At 36.9% G+C, this 20,000-nt stretch overlaps 2 protein-coding genes across 2 annotated transcripts in view; one reads left to right on the top strand and one right to left on the bottom strand.

Annotated features, from left to right (window-relative positions):
- Positions 1-13,371, top strand: part of LOC113800041 (glucose dehydrogenase [FAD, quinone]) — a 29,578-nt gene extending 16,207 nt beyond the window's left edge. The window contains exons 2-14 of the mRNA XM_070114619.1: positions 4,429-4,593; positions 5,943-6,151; positions 6,654-6,843; positions 9,492-9,623; positions 9,929-10,050; positions 10,147-10,203; positions 10,642-10,755; positions 10,985-11,159; positions 11,454-11,614; positions 11,962-12,139; positions 12,256-12,329; positions 12,478-12,629; positions 13,119-13,371. Of these exons, the coding sequence (XP_069970720.1) occupies positions 4,437-4,593; positions 5,943-6,151; positions 6,654-6,843; positions 9,492-9,623; positions 9,929-10,050; positions 10,147-10,203; positions 10,642-10,755; positions 10,985-11,159; positions 11,454-11,614; positions 11,962-12,139; positions 12,256-12,329; positions 12,478-12,629; positions 13,119-13,260 (1,863 nt within the window). The 5' untranslated portion in view covers positions 4,429-4,436 and the 3' untranslated portion in view covers positions 13,261-13,371. The remainder of the gene's footprint in view (positions 1-4,428; positions 4,594-5,942; positions 6,152-6,653; positions 6,844-9,491; positions 9,624-9,928; positions 10,051-10,146; positions 10,204-10,641; positions 10,756-10,984; positions 11,160-11,453; positions 11,615-11,961; positions 12,140-12,255; positions 12,330-12,477; positions 12,630-13,118) is intronic.
- Positions 13,372-14,947: 1,576 nt separating this feature from the next.
- The window catches only part of Rep (Rab escort protein), a 10,705-nt gene continuing 5,652 nt past the window's right edge, over positions 14,948-20,000 (bottom strand). The window contains exons 4-13 of the mRNA XM_027350744.2: positions 19,578-19,668; positions 19,159-19,378; positions 18,920-18,975; positions 18,556-18,752; positions 17,698-17,920; positions 17,311-17,529; positions 17,054-17,178; positions 16,718-16,845; positions 16,059-16,160; positions 14,948-15,746 (exon numbers count right to left, since the gene is read on the bottom strand). Of these exons, the coding sequence (XP_027206545.2) occupies positions 15,558-15,746; positions 16,059-16,160; positions 16,718-16,845; positions 17,054-17,178; positions 17,311-17,529; positions 17,698-17,920; positions 18,556-18,752; positions 18,920-18,975; positions 19,159-19,378; positions 19,578-19,668 (1,550 nt within the window). The 3' untranslated portion in view covers positions 14,948-15,557. The remainder of the gene's footprint in view (positions 15,747-16,058; positions 16,161-16,717; positions 16,846-17,053; positions 17,179-17,310; positions 17,530-17,697; positions 17,921-18,555; positions 18,753-18,919; positions 18,976-19,158; positions 19,379-19,577; positions 19,669-20,000) is intronic.

Here is a 20,000-nt window from a genome sequence, read left to right on the forward strand (position 1 = left end):
AAGACATATTTGCTATGTGTTCAGGACATATTTGCTCTATGTTCAGGACATATTTGCTCTATGTTCAGGACATATTTGCTATGTGTTCAAGACATATTTGCTCTATGTTCAGGACATATTTGCTATGTGTTCAAGACATATTTGCTCTATGTTCAGGACATATTTGCTATGTGTTCAAGACATATTTGCTCTATGTTCAGGACATATTTGCTCTATGTTCAGGACATATTTGCTCTATGTTCAGGACATATTTGCTCTATATTCAGGACATATTTGCTCTATGTTCAGGATATATTTGCTCTATGTTCAGGACATATTTGCTCTATGTTCAGGACATATTTGCTCTATGTTCAGGACATATTTGCTCTATGTTCAGGACATATTTGCTCTATGTTCAGGACATATTTGCTCTATGTTCAGGACATATTTGCTCTATGTTCAGGACATATTTGCTATATGTTCAGGACATATTTGCTCTATGTTCAGGACATATTTGCTATATGTTCAGGACATATTTGCTATATGTTCAGGACATATTTGCTCTATGTTCAGGACATATTTGCTCTATGTTCAGGATATATTTGCTCTATGTTCAGGACATATTTGCTCTATGTTCAGGACATATTTGCTCTATGTTCAGGACATATTTGCTCTATGTTCAGGACATATTTGCTATATGTTCAGGACATATTTGCTCTATGTTCAGGACATATTTGCTCTATGTTCAGGACATATTTGCTATATGTTCAGGACATATTTGCTATATGTTCAGGACATATTTGCTATATGTTCAGGACATATTTGCTATATGTTCAGGACATATTTGCTATATGTTCAGGACATATTTGCTCTATGTTCAGGACATATTTGCTATATGTTCAAGACATATTTGCTCTATGTTCAAGACATATTTGCTCTATGTTCAAGACATATTTGCTCTATATTCAGGACATATTTGCTCTATGTTCAGGACATATTTGCTCTATGTTCAGGACATATTTGCTATATGTTCAAGACATATTTGCTCTATGTTCAAGACATATTTGCTCTATGTTCAAGACATATTTGCTCTATGTTCAGGACATATTTGCTCTATGTTCAGGACATATTTGCTATATGTTCAGGACATATTTGCTATATGTTCAGGACATATTTGCTATATGTTCAGGACATATTTGCTCTATGTTCAGGACATATTTGCTCTATGTTCAGGACATATTTGCTCTATGTTCAGGACATATTTGCTCTATGTTCAGGACATATTTGCTCTATGTTCAGGACATATTTGCTATATGTTCAGGACATATTTGCTATATGTTCAGGACATATTTGCTATATGTTCAGGACATATTTGCTATATGTTCAGGACATATTTGCTCTATGTTCAGGACATATTTGCTATATGTTCAGGACATATTTGCTCTATGTTCAGGACATATTTGCTATATGTTCAAGACATATTTGCTCTATGTTCAAGACATATTTGCTCTATGTTCAAGACATATTTGCTCTATATTCAGGACATATTTGCTCTATGTTCAGGACATATTTGCTCTATGTTCAGGACATATTTGCTATATGTTCAAGACATATTTGCTCTATGTTCAAGACATATTTGCTATATGTTCAGGACATATTTGCTCTATGTTCAAGACATATTTGCTCTATGTTCAGGACATATTTGCTATATGTTCAGGACATATTTGCTCTATATTCAGGACATATTTGCTCTATGTTCAGGACATATTTGCTATATGTTCAGGACATATTTGCTATATGTTCAGGACATATTTGCTATATGTTCAGGACATATTTGCTCTATGTTCAAGACATATTTGCTATATGTTCAGGACATATTTGCTATATGTTCAGGACATATTTGCTCTATGTTCAGGACATATTTGCTCTATGTTCAGGACATATTTGCTATATGTTCAGGACATATTTGCTATATGTTCAGGACATATTTGCTCTATATTCAGGACATATTTGCTCTATATTCAGGACATATTTGCTCTATGTTCAGGACATATTTGCTCTATATTCAGGACATATTTGCTCTATGTTCAGGACATATTTGCTCTATATTCAGGACATATTTGCTCTATGTTCAGGACATATTTGCTCTATATTCAGGACATATTTGCTCTATGTTCAGGATATATTTGCTCTATGTTCAGGACATATTTGCTCTATGTTCAGGACATATTTGCTCTATGTTCAGGACATATTTGCTCTATGTTCAGAACATATTTGCTCTATGTTCAGGACATATTTGCTCTATATTCAGGACATATTTGCTCTATGTTCAGGATATATTTGCTCTATGTTCAGGACATATTTGCTCTATGTTCAGGACATATTTGCTCTATGTTCAGGACATATTTGCTCTATATTCAGGACATATTTGCTCTATGTTCAGGATATATTTGCTCTATGTTCAGGACATATTTGCTCTATATTCAGGACATATTTGCTCTATGTTCAGGATATATTTGCTATATGTTCAGGACATATTTGCTCTATGTTCAGGACATATTTGCTATATGTTCAGGACATATTTGCTCTATGTTCAGGACATATTTGCTCTATGTTCAGGACATATTTGCTCTATGTTCAGGACATATTTGCTCTATGTTCAGGACATATTTGCTCTATGTTCAGGACATATTTGCTCTATGTTCAGGACATATTTGCTATATGTTCAGGACATATTTGCTATATGTTCAGGACATATTTGCTATATGTTCAGGACATATTTGCTATATGTTCAGGACATATTTGCTATATGTTCAGGACATATTTGCTCTATGTTCAGGACATATTTGCTATATGTTCAGGACATATTTGCTCTATGTTCAGGACATATTTGCTATATGTTCAAGACATATTTGCTCTATGTTCAAGACATATTTGCTCTATGTTCAAGACATATTTGCTCTATATTCAGGACATATTTGCTCTATGTTCAGGACATATTTGCTCTATGTTCAGGACATATTTGCTATATGTTCAGGACATATTTGCTATATGTTCAGGACATATTTGCTATATGTTCAGGATATATTTGCTCTATGTTCAGGACATATTTGCTATATGTTCAGGACATATTTGCTCTATGTTCAGGACATATTTGCTCTATGTTCAGGACATATTTGCTCTATGTTCAGGACATATTTGCTCTATGTTCAGGACATATTTGCTCTATGTTCAGGACATATTTGCTCTATGTTCAGGACATATTTGCTCTATGTTCAGGACATATTTGCTCTATGTTCAGGACATATTTGCTATGTGTTCAGGACATATTTGCTCTATGTTCAGGACATATTTGCTCTATGTTCAGGACATATTTGCTATGTGTTCAAGACATATTTGCTCTATGTTCAGGACATATTTGCTCTATGTTCAGGACATATTTGCTCTATGTTCAGGACATATTTGCTCTATGTTCAGGACATATTTGCTCTATGTTCAGGACATATTTGCTATGTGTTCAGGACATATTTGCTCTATGTTCAGGACATATTTGCTCTATGTTCAGGACATATTTGCTCTATGTTCAGGACATATTTGCTCTATGTTCAGGACATATTTGCTCTATGTTCAGGACATATTTGCTCTATGTTCAAGACATATTTGCTCTATGTTCAGGACATATTTGCTATATGTTCAAGACATATTTGCTCTATGTTCAGGACATATTTGCTCTATGTTCAGGACATATTTGCTCTATGTTCAGGACATATTTGCTCTATGTTCAGGACATATTTGCTCTATGTTCAGGACATATTTGCTCTATGTTCAGGACATATTTGCTCTATGTTCAGGACACATTTGCTATATGTTCAGGACACATTTGCTATATGTTCAGGACACATTTGCTATATGTTCAGGACACATTTGCTATATGTTCAGGACACATTTGCTATATGTTCAGGACACATTTGCTATATGTTCAGGACACATTTGCTATATGTTCAGGACACATTTGCTATATGTTCAGGACATATATTAGCACTTTCAGTCATTTTTGCTTCTTAACCCGTTTGTTTGGATTTTTGCAATTTTTTTTTTTTTTTTTTTTTTGCCGCTTAACATCAATTGATTTTGGCCGCTTTACGTCGATTTAATTAAGCCCGGCCTCGTCTTTCAATATCATTGCTTACACTCTTACATTTTATGTAAGATTAAAGGATAGACAGACAGACATACAGAAGGAAAGTAAAAAAAAAAAAAAAAAAATGCAAACCAAAAGAAAAGAAATGAAAGAAAAAAAACAAAACCAAAAAATAAAAATAAAATGAAACATCAGAAAACAAAACAAAACAAAAATAATAACAATAATACAATAAAACAAACATTAAAAAATATTTTAAAAAATCCCCCAACCCCCCCTTTTCATAAAAACTCCCCTCCCCCCCACAGGAGCCAGAATGATCAACTTCATCGGGAATTCCTTCGTTCGGTTCCTGACGGCGGTGACGCTGCCCCTCCTGCGCCTCGTCCTGCTGGCGGTCGTTCGAGAGGCCGGCGAGAAGGGGGACTACTCGCTCAGCGGACACCTGCACGACGCCTATGACTTCATTGTCGGTGAGTGATGCTCTGTGTGTGTGTGTGTGTGTGTGTGTGTGTGTGTGTGTGTGTGTGTGTGTGTGTGTGTGTGTGTGTGTGTGTGTGTGTATGTATGTATGTATGTATGTATGTATGTATATGTATATATATGTATATATATATATATACATACATACATACATACATATATATATATATATATATATATATATATATATATATATAATTATTTTTTTCATTTATCTATCTATTGAGTGATGCTATATATATTATATATATATACATATATATATATATATACATATATATATATATATACATATATATATATATATATATATATATATATATATATACTTTTTTTTCCCATTTATCTATCTATTATTGTCGGTAAGTGATGCTATATCCCTTTCTTATTTCTGTTTAATTTATCTATCTATTATTGTCGGCAAGTGATGAGATATCCGTTTTTTATTTTTATTGTATCTATTTATCTATTATTATTAATTATAGCCTTTTTAATAGATTTTACTGTCGGTAAGTGATGCAATATTTTTTTTTCATCTATTCATTATCATATCTTTTAACAGAGTTGTGATTTTATTTTCGATAAATGCTATATTCATACGCCATTCTCATACTACTTTTTTCATCATCTTTCGCTATATTCTATACTTTTTAATCGAGGTGAAGCTATATTTTCTATGTTTGCAAATTCAGTAAATGGAAATTTTGGCAATTTGGTGATCTCATAAAAATTATTTTGAAGTAAGAGATAAATTACTCGTAAATATTTACTTTTTTCCTTACTAACCTCATCAATTACCTCTATCTCTGCTTATAAAATAGAAAACGTATGTATTTTGTCTTTTATAAGTTGCTTACTATTTGTCTTGTTTTTTTTTTTCTTCTCTCTCTGATATGGTTTCTCTGTCTTTCTCGGCTCTCTTCCTCTTCACCCTCATTCTGCCTAGCTTCTTGGTATTTTTTTTATTTACCTCTGCTTTATCTTCGTTTTTCCTTCTCCCTTCTCCGAGTTTCGCGATGATTACCAAAAATGGCCGTCTTTTCCATTGTCGTCCGTCTCTTATCTCTTTTCCTCTGTCTTTTTTTTTACGCATTTCTGTTTTCCTTCCATTTTATCTTCATTTTCCTCCTCGCTTCCAAAAGTCTCTCTCAATCACGAAATCCAAAATGGCCGCCTGTCCCATTGTCGTCCGTCTCTCTTATCTCGTTTCCTCTTCCTCGCCTTTTTCTTCTTCTTTACATATTTGTTTCCCTTCCATTTTATCTTCATTTTCCTCCTCGCTTCCAAAAGTCTCTCTCACTCACGAAATCCAAAATGGCCGCCTTTCCCGCCCTTGCAGTCGGCGCCGGAAGTGCCGGAAGTGTCATGGCGTCCAGGTTATCCGAGGTGGAGGGCTGGCGCGTGCTGGTGGTGGAGGCGGGCGGTCCTCCTGCAGCCGAAACCTTCATTCCTGCCTTCGTGCCCTTCTTCTTCCTCCCCGGCCACGACCTGGACTGGGACTACACGACCACGGCTCAGAAGCACGGGCTGAAGAACTTCGAAAATCGGGTCAGGGTCAACCGTCGCTCTTTATTTTACTGCTTTTCTTATGGTTCTATATTTTTTTTTTCTGTGCACGCGCAAACACCAACACCACCATACACGTACGTATGTATGTATGTATGTACATCTGGAGCGTTCACCTCTACCTCACACGCAAATAAACTGCTCGCATTAACGTAAAAGGAAAGCCAGGTCAGTAGCAACTCGAGGAGGTGTCATGGCGTCTGTTTTGACGATTGTTCAGTGAAAATATAACCATTAAAATCATTATTTTCCATCCTTTTTGAAAATTGAAAAGACCAAAATGATCGACCATACTCACAAGGCATCCGTAACTATTGTGACGTTATCAAAATGAACCCCATGTGCTTTTTTTTTCCAAAAATAGAATCAGACGCCATGGCGACACATCCTCGAGTTGCACCTGATCTAACCTTTCCCATTAAGTTGACACTTTTCCCGCCGCCCCGCCATACGAACCGACAAAAACCGCCCTCGCCGCCCACAGATGGCGCGCATCACCCAGGGGCGCGTGGTGGGCGGTTCCTCGTCCATCAACGGCCTCATGTACGTGAGAGGCAACCGGCGCGACTTCGACCACTGGGCCTCCCTCGGGAACGCGGACTGGGACTACCGGTCTGTGCTGCCGTATTTCATCAAGGCCGAAAACTACTACGGGAGCTTCCTGGAAGACAATGGTGAGTTTTTGTCGTTCTGTCGTAGTTTTTTTTTTTTTTTTTTTTTTTTTTTTGGGGGGGGAGGGTCGAGGTATAAGGTAACTTGCCGCAACTTGTTTTTCCCCTTTTTTTTTTTTGACAAACGGGTCAACTACGCTAATCCTGCTAAAACGGTCGCCAAAATAATAGAAAAAAAAGGTCAAATCTGAAGGATGTGGCCCGTTGTGGATGACCTAATCCCACGTAACAAAAACCGGTTCTTGTGATAAAGTACAACTAGTAATTATCGAGTTTCGTTCATTCACTAATATTAACACGGTCTTCATCCCTTATTATCATGCTCAAAGGGTAGTTATGTTATTAAGTTTATTAGATGCTAATTGATTAATTCCTCTAACATGTATTTCATTTAAATATTTTCTTCGACTTTCATTTTTTCTTGCAATAAACATTTCGATTAGAGTAATATTTCGTTATCAGTTGTTAATCATCTTCCATATTCAAATATTAATAATTAGTTATAATAAAGCATGAAATGGAAGACATGCAAACTAATTTGGTATTTACAATTTTTACATTTGCGTCACCGTGTAAAACAAAAACCAAAAAACAAACAAAAACAAAACACAAAAATAACACCCAACCTACACAATCCATTTATAAAAGATAATACATCATAATAATAATCATAATCATAATAATAATACATAATAATAATAATAATAATAATCCCTACAAAAGAATTCGAAAGTACGAACCCACGAGCAGCAAAAAGCACCAATTAGCAAAGAATGTCTTATGTAGGCCTATGGCGGTGGGGAACTAACTGACCGACACTTGGCGCAGCGGTCGTGACGTCACGTTGGCGCTGAACGGGACGAACAAGCAAATAGGGTAGTTTGCAGTAGTTGACTATTATACAGATAGTTAGCTCGTTAATTAGAGCGTTAAGGTTAAAATATTCAATTCACCAATACTACCTGCTAAATTAATAGTATTTCAGTGCGAATATGAGTGTATATATATATATGTATATATATATATATATATATATATATATATATATATATATATATATATATATATATAGACACACATACACATACGTGTTTATGTGTGCGTGTGTGTCTGTGGCTGTGGATGCATTCCTGCAACGAAATTTCACCGGGCGAGAGGAAATGACTATTAGGTAGTAATGTAGTAAGATTTTTTTTTTTTTTTTTTTTTTTTTTTTTTGAGGTGCTAAACTATCCCCGTTTAAGGAACCCAAAACGAACCCACTTCTGACACGACTAAACGCGAATATAGAAAGAGGATTAAAAACGAATAGAAAATAATACAAAAAAAAGAGAGTCAAAATGGAAAATAACGTGAAGTCTGGAAAAGACCATTGGTGAAAGAAGATAAAATGAACAGGGGATAGAAAACGACCTTACAGAACCCCACTGGAGGCCAAGAAAGATTAAAGATTTTAAAAGAATTAGTTTTGATTCCATTTGTTACAATGGATATTCTTTGCTGTGACATACTGTCTGTTTTATTTTGCCCAAATCTCCCCCTGTGTGCAAAGAGTGGCCGGGGTTACCACTCACTGGCCGGGCGTGGGATTGAACGCAGGTCCGCAAGATTGCTAGACCAGCACCTTACCGCTGCGCCAGAGGAAGAGGTGGTGATATGCAACTAAACAAATTACAATAATAGCAATTCAGAAACTAGAAATCAGCTTACAAGGAGTAAAGCTCTAATTGGGTAGTCTCCATGGTTAATGATGGATGGAAGTCACTATGCATGAAAAAATATAAAAAATATCCAGAAATCCATGGTTAATGATGGATGGAAGTCACTATGACTTAAATAAATATAAAAATCTTACTGACTACTGGTGACTAATAGGGAGATCGGTTAGTAGACGAAATCTGCCGTAAATGAGGTTAAAATATGTTACTGTACGTTCAAAGACAAATGAAACAGAAGAAAGCAAACACGTTTTTTTTATTATTATTATTATCTGCCGTCAGTAAAACTAGAATTTTTATAAATGTGGTTTATATGATGAATTTCTTGATATCCTCGGTATCATGACAAATGAAGAAGGAAAACGAGAATCGCAAAAAGTTGTTGTTTATAAGATTATTATATTCTATGTTTATTCTTGGCATCATGTCAAAGGTCACGGTAGGCTAGACCAGGGGTTCCCGACCTCGCCAAGGTGAACGAGAGAGCATTGCAGGTGATAAATGATGGATTATATTTTTCCTTACTCTAGCTATGTAGGGCACATATACGCTCTTTTGCAGAAATATTTTGATGGGCGACTCTGTTCAACTTGGCAGTGTTTGTAGTTGTGTAATTCTAAATATTGATAATGAAATTGACTTTATTATTTATTACTTTCGAAGGGGTTGCGAGATTTCATCAGACATTTCCAAGGGCTGAGGCTTAGAAAAGGTTGGGAACCGTTAGCCAGTGCACTTCCCCCCGTACCCCCCCCCCCCTCATCTCCGCAAGTACCAAGTCAGCTGAGGAAGAGAAGCAATCACTCTTAAGTCTCCTTGACACTCTTAAAAGGACGTTCCATCTCTCGCTAACAATCCACACCCAGATCCCCCTTCCCCCACCCTTAACCAGCGCCTCCATCTGCCTAATACGGGTTCTTCTTCTCGCCACAGAGAGGTATCGAGGACGAAGCGGGCCCCTGGCAGTGACCCCGGACTCCCCTGGGCCCATTTTCAAAGCCTTCCTTAAAGGTGGACAGGAACTTGGCTATTCCGTGGTCGATTACAATGGTCCTGAACAGATAGGTGAGTGAATCCGAAGGGAGTCGGTGAATGAATTGAGTTAATAGGCAAACAAGCATTTTGTTGTAGGTGAGTAAACTTGCTTATTTTCATTTCTCATTGTGGCTTGTTTCATTTTCGCTTGCATGAAATTGTTTCGATGCGTGGAACATTCGGACTTACCGGGGAAATCACTTCAGGATGCAACATTTTCCGTAACTGTGACATCAATATTGCCCTACACATTGCACACGAGAGAATTTTGATCAAAATAAACTCTTAGATCTTGGGAAATTACTAACAAAGCCAGTATAAATTCGGACTTTCAGGTTTTGCAGTCAACCAGTACACAGTCGGCAATGGCACGAGGGCATCTACAGCTGAGAGCTACCTGCGACCTGTCACCTCCAGACCTAATTTGCATATTCTCCACAGCGCCACCGTCCATAAAGTAAGTTTTTTTAGGAACGACGTCTGCTGAAGTTATTATGTCTCTGCTTGTGGCTCTGAGTTTATTGTTTTGATGTTTGGTTACGGTCATTTTCAGATTATTTTTGATGGAGACAACAGGGCCGTTGGCGTTCAGCTGCAACACAGGGGAAGGGTAAGTCTGTCTGTCTGTCTGTCTGTCTGTCTGTCTGTCTGTCTGTCTGTCTGTCTGTCTGTCTGTCTGTCTCTGTTTCTCTCTCTCTCTCTCTCTCTCTCTCTCTCTCTCTCTCTCTCTCTCTCTCTCTCTCTCTCTCTCTCTCTCTCTCTCTCTGTGTTTCTCTCTCTCTCTCTCTCTCCCTTAGCGTGCATGTGCGCTACTCTGTCCCTCATCATATCCTTCTACCTTTTTATCTGTTTGTCTATCTTCTGTCTTATCTCCCCTGCCTATCTGTCTCTTTGTCTGTCTGTCTACCTGCCTCTCTCTCTCTACCTTTCCTTCTCTCTTATGGCTGACACTGTGAAACCACACGAGACGAAACAAAAAGATGATGACATACTCACCTGCCAAAGAAAACCACCCAAGGAAACCTCAACCGCATGTTGTCGTTTTCAGATGCTCACAATAGGCACGCGTCGAGAAGTGATCGTGTCCTCAGGTGCCATAGGATCGCCCAAATTACTTCTGCTCTCCGGTGTAGGCCCCAGAGCTCATCTTCAGCAACATCGGGTGGGAATTTGCGCTGTTGAAGTTTTGTGAATGACTTCTGAGCGCAAGGTTAAATAAAAGGGATTCGCGTTCGTTAACCGAATCGAATGGTTTTGTGAATCGATATAGACAAGACGCTCAGCATACAGTTTACATGGATTCCTGAATTGTAAGGAGAGACTCGGGTATATTATTCTATGGAGAACAAGCCCATAACAATCTGTCTTGAAGTTCAGTTTCGTTGCTTCAGATAAACGTTGTGGCGGACGTGCCCGGCGTCGGCCAGAACTTCCACGACCACATAAACGTTTACGGTCTCACGTGGACGGTGCCCTTCGGAGTCAGTCCTCAGAACCTGGGTCTCCTCGCGGGCGTCGACGTCTTTTCGCCGTCGTCTTTGCAGGAATTCATTAGGTCCAGGAAAGGTGAGCTTACCACACGAAGGAAACCTGATGACCTTCGCAAATTAAAAGAGAAGGTGCTAGTCATGATTGAATTATTTTTTTTTTTTGCAACGCGTTCGAAAAGTATGTCCAATAGTGTATATATAATAAAAAAAACATACTTTACGGGAAAATCCAGTATTCGACTTGTAAATATGACAAAGCATGAAAGCATCTTGAACAAAAAAGCAATTTTTTTCCGTAAATCCAGGATTCGACTTGAAAATATGACAAAGCATGAAAGCATCTTGAACAAAATTGCTTTTTTTCCCCCAGGTCCACTTACTCGGGTGTCGGCTGAAGTCCTCAACGCCTGGGTGAAGGTATCCCCAGGAGGCGACCCCCTCTGGACCGACACCCAGGTTTTCTTCAATGGATTCACAGCAGGGGCGGACTTGGGTTTCTTCTACCCTTCGCTCTGGGGCATGGACCGAACTGTATGTATTTCGTTTTATCAATTTCTCTTATTATGAGTTTGATGATGATGCAAGCAGGAAAGAAAAATTGTGGATATTTATATATAAACATTCGAGTTTTTTTAAATACTTCTCTTTGGCGTAATATATCTTACATTGCCGTACATTACAAATGAGTATTATAGTTTACGTATGCAAAAAGGACACTTCAGCTTACACACATCACTTGACAGTAGTTTTACGAGTAATTGCAAACCACGCCCACATTAAAGCATGGTTAGTTCATGCCAAAGATATAAGAAAGAAAATTCAAAATTGTACATTCACCTTGTCATAGGTCTATTAACCTCACGTATTTAACTTTTCAGTTCTTTAAGGAACACTACAAAGACATCTTAGGTCAGGAAGGTTTCTCCATCAGACCAGTGCTTGTGAGACCTAAGAGTCGAGGGTCAGTAACTCTTCTGTCAAGTGACCCAAGACGACCTCCAGCCATTGACCCAAACTACCTGAGTCACCCCGATGATGTAGCCACACTCGTTAATGGTAACCAGCCTCTCTTTTATGTCATTTCCCTCTGTATTCTTATAACTGCAATACGTTTTTGATGTATTTTTTCTGGAATGAAATTGAAATACGTTTTTGCCTGTTTTCCGTTTTAGGTATAAAATTTTCGTTAGCGCTGGGCAACACAACTGATTTCGCCAGAACCTACAGAGCAAGGTTCTTTAACAAGGTAACTGATAATACGTATAACATAACAGCTGTAATATGATACGATTATTTAAGCTCTAAATATAACCCATAGCAAAACCCGTATGTATCAACCAACGGAAGCAGCATTATAATTACACTTTTTTTCATAAGATTTCCTTACCCAACAGCCTTTACGTGGGTGTGAAAACCTACCCTACGGGAGTGACCAATACTGGGCGTGTTATGTACGTCACATGGCTTCTTCCTTTCTACACTTTGCTGGCTCCTGTAAGATGGCACCGACCTCAGATCCTTTGGGTGTTGTGGATAACAGGCTAAGGTAATGGAAAAATTATATCATCTGTGGAAAGGTTGCAGAAATAGATTGTTGTTGTTGTGTTGTGGTTTTACGTATGTGTGCATGCATATTTGTATGTATGTCTTTCTGGATATACATATAAATAGAAAAACACTTATACTTGTAGTTTTTTGTTAATAGATTTCTATTCATGTGTGCAATTGAAGTTAGTGAATAATGGATATAAGATACACAAGGAGATGAAGGAGTTAAGCACATATCATCGACTAAATTAATGTTTCAGTCCTGCATTCTGAAGTCTGCATCACCATCTATACTGCTATATTACCAAACCTATTTTATTCTACCTCAATAGTAACTCTCGTACCTTTCATGAATTTACCTCTGGCTGGGTTCCTTGAAATAAAATGAAGTACACAGCCCTTTTCCACAAACTTACTTCTAAGAGAGTTCCTTAGAGGAAAAGGAAGTACATAGCCCTATTTCAAGAAGTTCTTTTACCACTTGCAGGGTTCGTGGAGTAAAAGGACTGCGTGTTGTGGATGCTTCTGTCATGCCCTCTGTTACCACTGGGAATACCAACGCACCTGTTATTATGATTGCAGAAAAGGCTTCTGATATTGTTAAACAGGATTGGGATCAGCCAGTGTAGACTGATCTGTGATATATATTATAATACTTGAAATTTGTTAGAGGATTATGTTGTATATTTTCCATTGTATGGTCACACTGTATGCTGGAAATACAGATCATCAATATCCGACATTTATTTTACATTGCCTTTATAACAAATCACAAATTAAGAATCTCCAGATACTGTCACTCTTGTGACCCCAAAATATAGGACGTAAGTATTACTGATTTCATTGAGAAGATATCCAAGAATGAAACTTTGAAGTTGAAATAACTTTTCTATGCTCTAACATTACCAGTTTCCAGTCAAAGGAAACACAAATATATCATGTGATTTAACACAGCATGATTTTTATATAAAACACTGTAAAAACACAGTCTTCAGGAAATATTGCTTCACCAGTGGATTACATGTTTACTGTGATCTTTATTTCTTATAACTATGAATACTTTGGCAATTAAGTGAAAAATGGTTATTAAAAGTATATCTAAATCGGTATAATTCACTAAAATCATTATTCTTGTTAAGGGCCATCCTTGTGAAAATTACACAGTCGTATAAGGTAGAATGAAAGCTCCAGAGACTATATGAATTCCCTATTAATCACTATTCATTATTATACAAAAATTATGAACAACTTACCATTTCAAATGAGTTATCTAAAAGCTTTGTTCTATTTACTGAAACATATTTACTTGGCTGGCAAGTTGCTTATATTATCTCCTTTTTTGCACTTTAAAATGTCAAAGGGATTGATTTTTTCTTTGAACAGTTGTCAGTCCTTTTCTTATTTTCATATATGTGCTATGACTGCCACATACATTTATTCCTTACATACATACAAAATCTGTCTAAATTATTCATTTCTTTAAACTTTATAATGCTTAATTGCTACAGTATTAGGTAACCGTCTTCGGGGCAAATAAAAAGACGACAGTTTGAAGAAAATTTATTATTATATACTATTTCGTAATGGAAATCCTGTGTCGACAAGGCATTGCATGTGCTAGACAGATATAATGGTCTCTGCTCATCTTTAACAATCATAGCAAAACATAAACCATTTCCAAATGCTTGTATACCTTTCGTGAATTAAATGTATTAGTGATTTTTAATATATTTATCACAAGACACCTACTCTTTAACATATATGGATAGCAGGATAATGATCATTTCATATAGTGTAACATCATTTCATACTCCCTATGGAAAAAGTAAACATCACTAAAACCTGTAAATGTGCTAAATGAAAATTACACACATTTGTATGTTGTGTTATTTGAATCAAGCAACCCTAAAGAAAGTGAGTATGTGAAACCTCTCATGCAATACTATAAAATTACTTGGAATGGTGCTTCAACTGTGTACTCTGAATAAAAAAGAATAAAAACGCCTGCACACTGGGAATACCACTCGTCCATCAATGTGAAGTCCCACTGTAGATTAAGTAACTTGAAAATGAGATACCGAGCAAACACTGACAACCTGAATTCAACAGATAACTTCTACTTTAAAGCTTCCGTAAAGGTATATGCATGTGTGTGTTGCGTATATATATATATATATATATATATATATATATATATATATATATATATATATATATATATATATATATATATATATATATATATATATATATATATATATATATGCATGTGTGGTCTTTTGTACAGGTGTATGTCTGTTCTGTTTGGTGTGTGCGTGCGTGTGTGTGTGTGTGTGTGTGTGTGTGTGTGTGTGTGTGTGTGTGTGTGTGTGTGTGTGTGTGTGTGTGTGTGTGTGTGTGTGTGTGTGTGTGTGTGTGTGTGTGTGTGTGTGTGTGTGTGTGTGTGTGTGTTTAAATCTGATATGTTGTCCTATAATCATTGTATAAAATGAAAGAGTTTTACATCTATCCTGAATTATCATGCCAACATCAAACAAAAAATAAAAAAGATTTTAGCAGTACACTGAACAATCTTTTACAACCATTACTAAGCATCCTTTCTCTTCAGGAAAGACAAGAAATGAGAAAAAAAGATGCTTAAGAGGTGTTTGAGTGCACAAAAAAAATTACAGTACTATAAATAACCGAGACACTAACATGATTTAGGAAAATACATTGTAATTGTTAATGCCGATACAGGAATGATGTACAAGGTAATTTACCAACTATTCACACAGCCTGGCGATAAAGTATCAATAAATAATCACTGAGGCACAAGTAGCTCTACAACATGTACGATGTTTGACCATGCTGGTGTGAGGCTTTGGCTCAGAACGTGAAGAACTGGGAGAAAAGAGACAACCCCTTAACGTGAAGCGACCGCCTCCTACTCCTCGCTTGGTTTCTCTGCAGCTTCTCCTTCTCCCTTAGTGTCTTCGGCTTCCTCTGGTTTACTCTCGAAGTTATCACCTTCTTTGGGCTCTGCTCCAGCATTATCAAAGACAATCTCCTCTGGGTCTGGGGCACGAGGCAAGAATTCTTCCTCCGGGAACATTTGAGAGAACACTGACTGTGCCTGTGCATAAGAATGGCATTGTTAAATACTTACAGTAAGAAAAACAAAGGCTACATTTTTGTACGTTTGTAGACTGAATACAAGTATACGGTGATTGTGGAAAGTGATTCAATCTAAATCCATAATCATTCACTGCTGTTTGAAAATAAGTGAAAAGAAAAAAAGAAAGAAAAAAGCAGAATAATCATAACTAGGCAAAATACTCAATTTATCCCCAAGGGTCTTGAGAATACTAAAACCCAAGTAAATACAAGAAACTTATCAACAAAAACCTAAGCCTGAATGAATGTATTACAAATAAAAGATACATACCTGAGAAATAGCAGAATCGTAATCTAGCTGCGAGTCAGGTCCTGAGCAAAGATGTAGGTTGGAGGTGCCACATGAAGAGAGATCGACACCTGAGAAGTCCTCCTGTTATGGATATAAATGTAATGAGAGTAAGTTGTTGTAATGAGAAGATATTTATGAGAAAACAAGAAATATATGAGAAGTGCTTTTACCTAATATGAACAAAACCGAACTATGACAGAGAGCAATATTCAATTTTGTACAGATCTTGGGGAATTTGTGTGATCAATGGACAGTAAATAGGATTAAAGATAACTTGCATTCTTATGTAGCTAATATAAGTTAAATGGGTTATGAAATGAATCACAAACACATGACATTTAAAAACCCAGGTACCACCTAAAGGTTGCACTGCACGTATTAATGTCACATGAGAAAGGTGAGATGGATAGCAATGAACATGCATTTTTCACGGACAAGTAAGATGCAATGTCATTTACTTTGCTCTACCTAATAATAACTTTGCTCTACCTTTACTACCTAATAATGGCCAAGAAATAACAATAACAGTATTAATAAACAGAATCTATAAATAAAAATAAAAATGAAACAGTTATATTAAACCCCGTAGAGGGACTGACAATTTATAACAACTTGAACACTACCATGAACAAACTTACCTGATTGAAGTATAAAGACCACAAAATCTTTGGTTTGTCTGAGTCCTCATCTGTAGCAAACAGTTTCTCTACTGATGATTTGAAATCCTCCTCAGCATCATATCCAAGGCATGTCATGTGAATGCAATCTGCAAACAAAAGATAACATTAAACCAAAACCTTTATGAAGCCTATATATAAAAAAAAGTCAAAGATCTTAGTTGTCCTTTCAGAAAACAACTTTATTGCATCTAAATACTAATTACACATCTTTCCAAGACTGCTATAAAAACAGTTATCATTCATAGCAGAATAGAATTGATTCTTTTTGTTACACTGGTCTACTGAGGTACTAACACAGATCTTTAGGGCACACTCCAGATCCACTCCCAATCTCCAAGACATTGATAGGCTTAGTGTTGCCGTTCTTGGCCGGGAAGCGCAGGAAAGTCAGCTGCTCCTTGTCATTTGGCATGATTGACCTGACAAAATGAAAACCCAAAACCAATCAGAGGCAAATCATATTTTTTTTCTTAATAATTATTATCATTCAGATTTTCCTATGCTGTAACACTGCCAAAGACTGAAAGCCTTGAGCAAAGTTAAGGTCTTACCTGTCTGTGACGAAGATTGCTCTTGATATACACTGCTTTGTTGATACATTCTTGGCTGGAGCATAATTCTGGGGCGCATAATCAACATCCATTACCAAGTTAGAACACCTAAAACGCTGTCCTTCGGAAATTAGCCCCGCGCACTTGCCTTCTGCATTAAATACAATGGATGAGACTCCCCTCCTAAGTACATACGTGCCTTCGAACACTGCGCAAAGTCTGAAATCCAGAAAAATAAGATAAGATATCCAAGTATTTCATATTCTCTTCATTATGATATTTCTAGATCATATATACATATATTTTTTTTTCATGAACAATTACATACTATACACCTAAAAGATATGAAAAACAATATCCAAGACAACCACACATCTTCATACTAACCTGCAGAAAGCCTGAGGAAGTTCCCCACAGCCATACATGGAAAAGAGGAAGGGAGTCGTTCCATATCTTCCTAAACTGGAGAGGAAGAGCTTCATCTTCTCCAGCCCCTCACGGCAAGTCGAGTCCTTGGGCACCATGGCAATAGATTCCGTTACATAGTGAATAAGGTTGTCAGTCAGCTGGCGAGACTTTAAGAAGTCTATGAAAGGCTTGTCGTTATACTCTGGAAGAACATTACATTTCATTTTAGTGGTATGAAATCAAGGTGAGACCTAGACATAAACCCTATATAACTAATATCATGCTGAAAATACATTATGAGGCACAAATTATAAGAGAGAGGGAGAGAGAGAGAAAAGACTTTTGATCCTCCATTGCTCATAGAAGAAAGAAATTTAATCAATACTTTTTAAACAAACACTGAACTAAACAAAACAGATCTTAACACAAAGACTGGATTTATGTACTGTCCTCTGTGTTTTTTTGGTGAATTTTGTTACATACAGATGACTCCACATGTGCTCAGCCATCAAGAAATCTATCAGTAAGCTTAGTGACCACACTAAAGACAATAAAGTCATACAAAAGAAGCTTTTCAAAAATCAAGGAAAAGGGTAAACAGCTAAGAAAGGTAGACTAATAACTGACTCCATGGTGACTAAGCACTTGTAGAGCCATCCGTGTGTTAAGACAATAAATGAACTTATATCACTGTAGGCATGGCATGTATTCTTGCCATCCGGGATGAATGGCTAAGGGCTTATACAAAATTTCAATCCAAACGATCTGACATGACAAAGGTCAATACCTGAATAAAGTGCAGTAGCATGAAAGCAAAAGAAAAAGGCGCTAACCTACCTTCAAACTGTTCGGGATGCTGATCATAGCTCTGACACGACTCCAGTACTTTCATAAGCAGACGTTTTTCTACCAAGGAAATGCTGCTGGCCGTGAAGACATCGCTTCTCGAGCAGGGAACCATGACCAAACTCTCCTCGTCCGAAGAGGAGCCATGCCATGTCAGAATTCGAGTGATGCACTTGAACTCTGCATATCTGTGTGCACCAGAGAGAATTTTCTGTCTTTGCTAATCAACTATGAATTATTTGGAATCATCATCATAAAAGGAAAGTACACACACACACACACATGTATAAACAATTTTAGAAGTAATAACTACAGTCAACAAAGTGTTTTTTCATTTATGAGTTTCTGGACTAACCTTGCAACATTTGATGAAATTAAAAGTTCCACAAGAGCACCACGTGAATACAACAGCTGTGGAGGAAAATTAGATTATAAAATACGGAAGATACCAGAGAAAAGAAAGATATTAAAAACAGAAATGCAGATGAATCAAATATACAAGACCTACAAGGAGAGAAACATTTTAAGAGAATTAAATTAAGATCAATTCACTCTGGAGAGCTTCTTATTTCTTAGTCTGTACATAAAACCCACCTTTGGGGTTAGATCTAAGTTGAATTTTCTCGTCAGTTTCATCATAGCCTCTTGAGACCACTTCTTTCTCTCCTTCTGTGTCTCTGCACCAGTCTCAGGCTTGGAGCCCCCCTCGGTTTCACTTGGTTCCTCAGCTGGTTTTGCCTCCTCAGCCTTTTCGGCAGCTGCTTCTGCTGCGGGTTCCACAGGTTCTGCACTGGATGGCACCTCCTCATTCTTCCTGTAAGATTTGCAAATATGCAACACATTTGAAAACTGCCAATAATAACTAGGGAACAATTTGCTGTCTTTCATGATTGTGACAGCATAAAAATGATTCAGTATCAGTAAAACTTTTGTTATTCTGAGGAGTTTGCTGCTGAAATATATATCTATATCTGTATACATATCTACTGATATATATATACATATTTACTTACGGAACATGCCATTCCTGTTTGATTTTAGAGTATCCCCGATTGGGGTCACATGTAGGTACAGCCTTTTCCCCATCATCTAACTCGCACTTCTCTGTAAATAGAACAAAACTGCTGGATTATTTCAAGTATTATCATAACGCTTTCCAGAATTTAGCAGAAGGAAAATTAAATATTTGAAGCTTCAGAAAAGTATGCATATATCATTCAAGTAATCAATGTCTGAATAGTATTCATTGCAACAAATGTGGAAAGAAATATGAATGAGAACAAGTGTCTTCAGTGCATGAATATATTTGATCAGTTTCCTCTATAACAGCTGTCAAAATTCATGTATTTCTGATGACAATATAATCAAAATATTGTGAAAACATGAATTTCCATTCATACCATTCTCTCGATATATAAATTCAAGACATCTTTACC

Source organism: Penaeus vannamei, chromosome 3 (assembly GCF_042767895.1).
Source record: "Penaeus vannamei isolate JL-2024 chromosome 3, ASM4276789v1, whole genome shotgun sequence".
NCBI classification, from domain to species: Eukaryota; Metazoa; Arthropoda; class Malacostraca; order Decapoda; family Penaeidae; genus Penaeus; species Penaeus vannamei.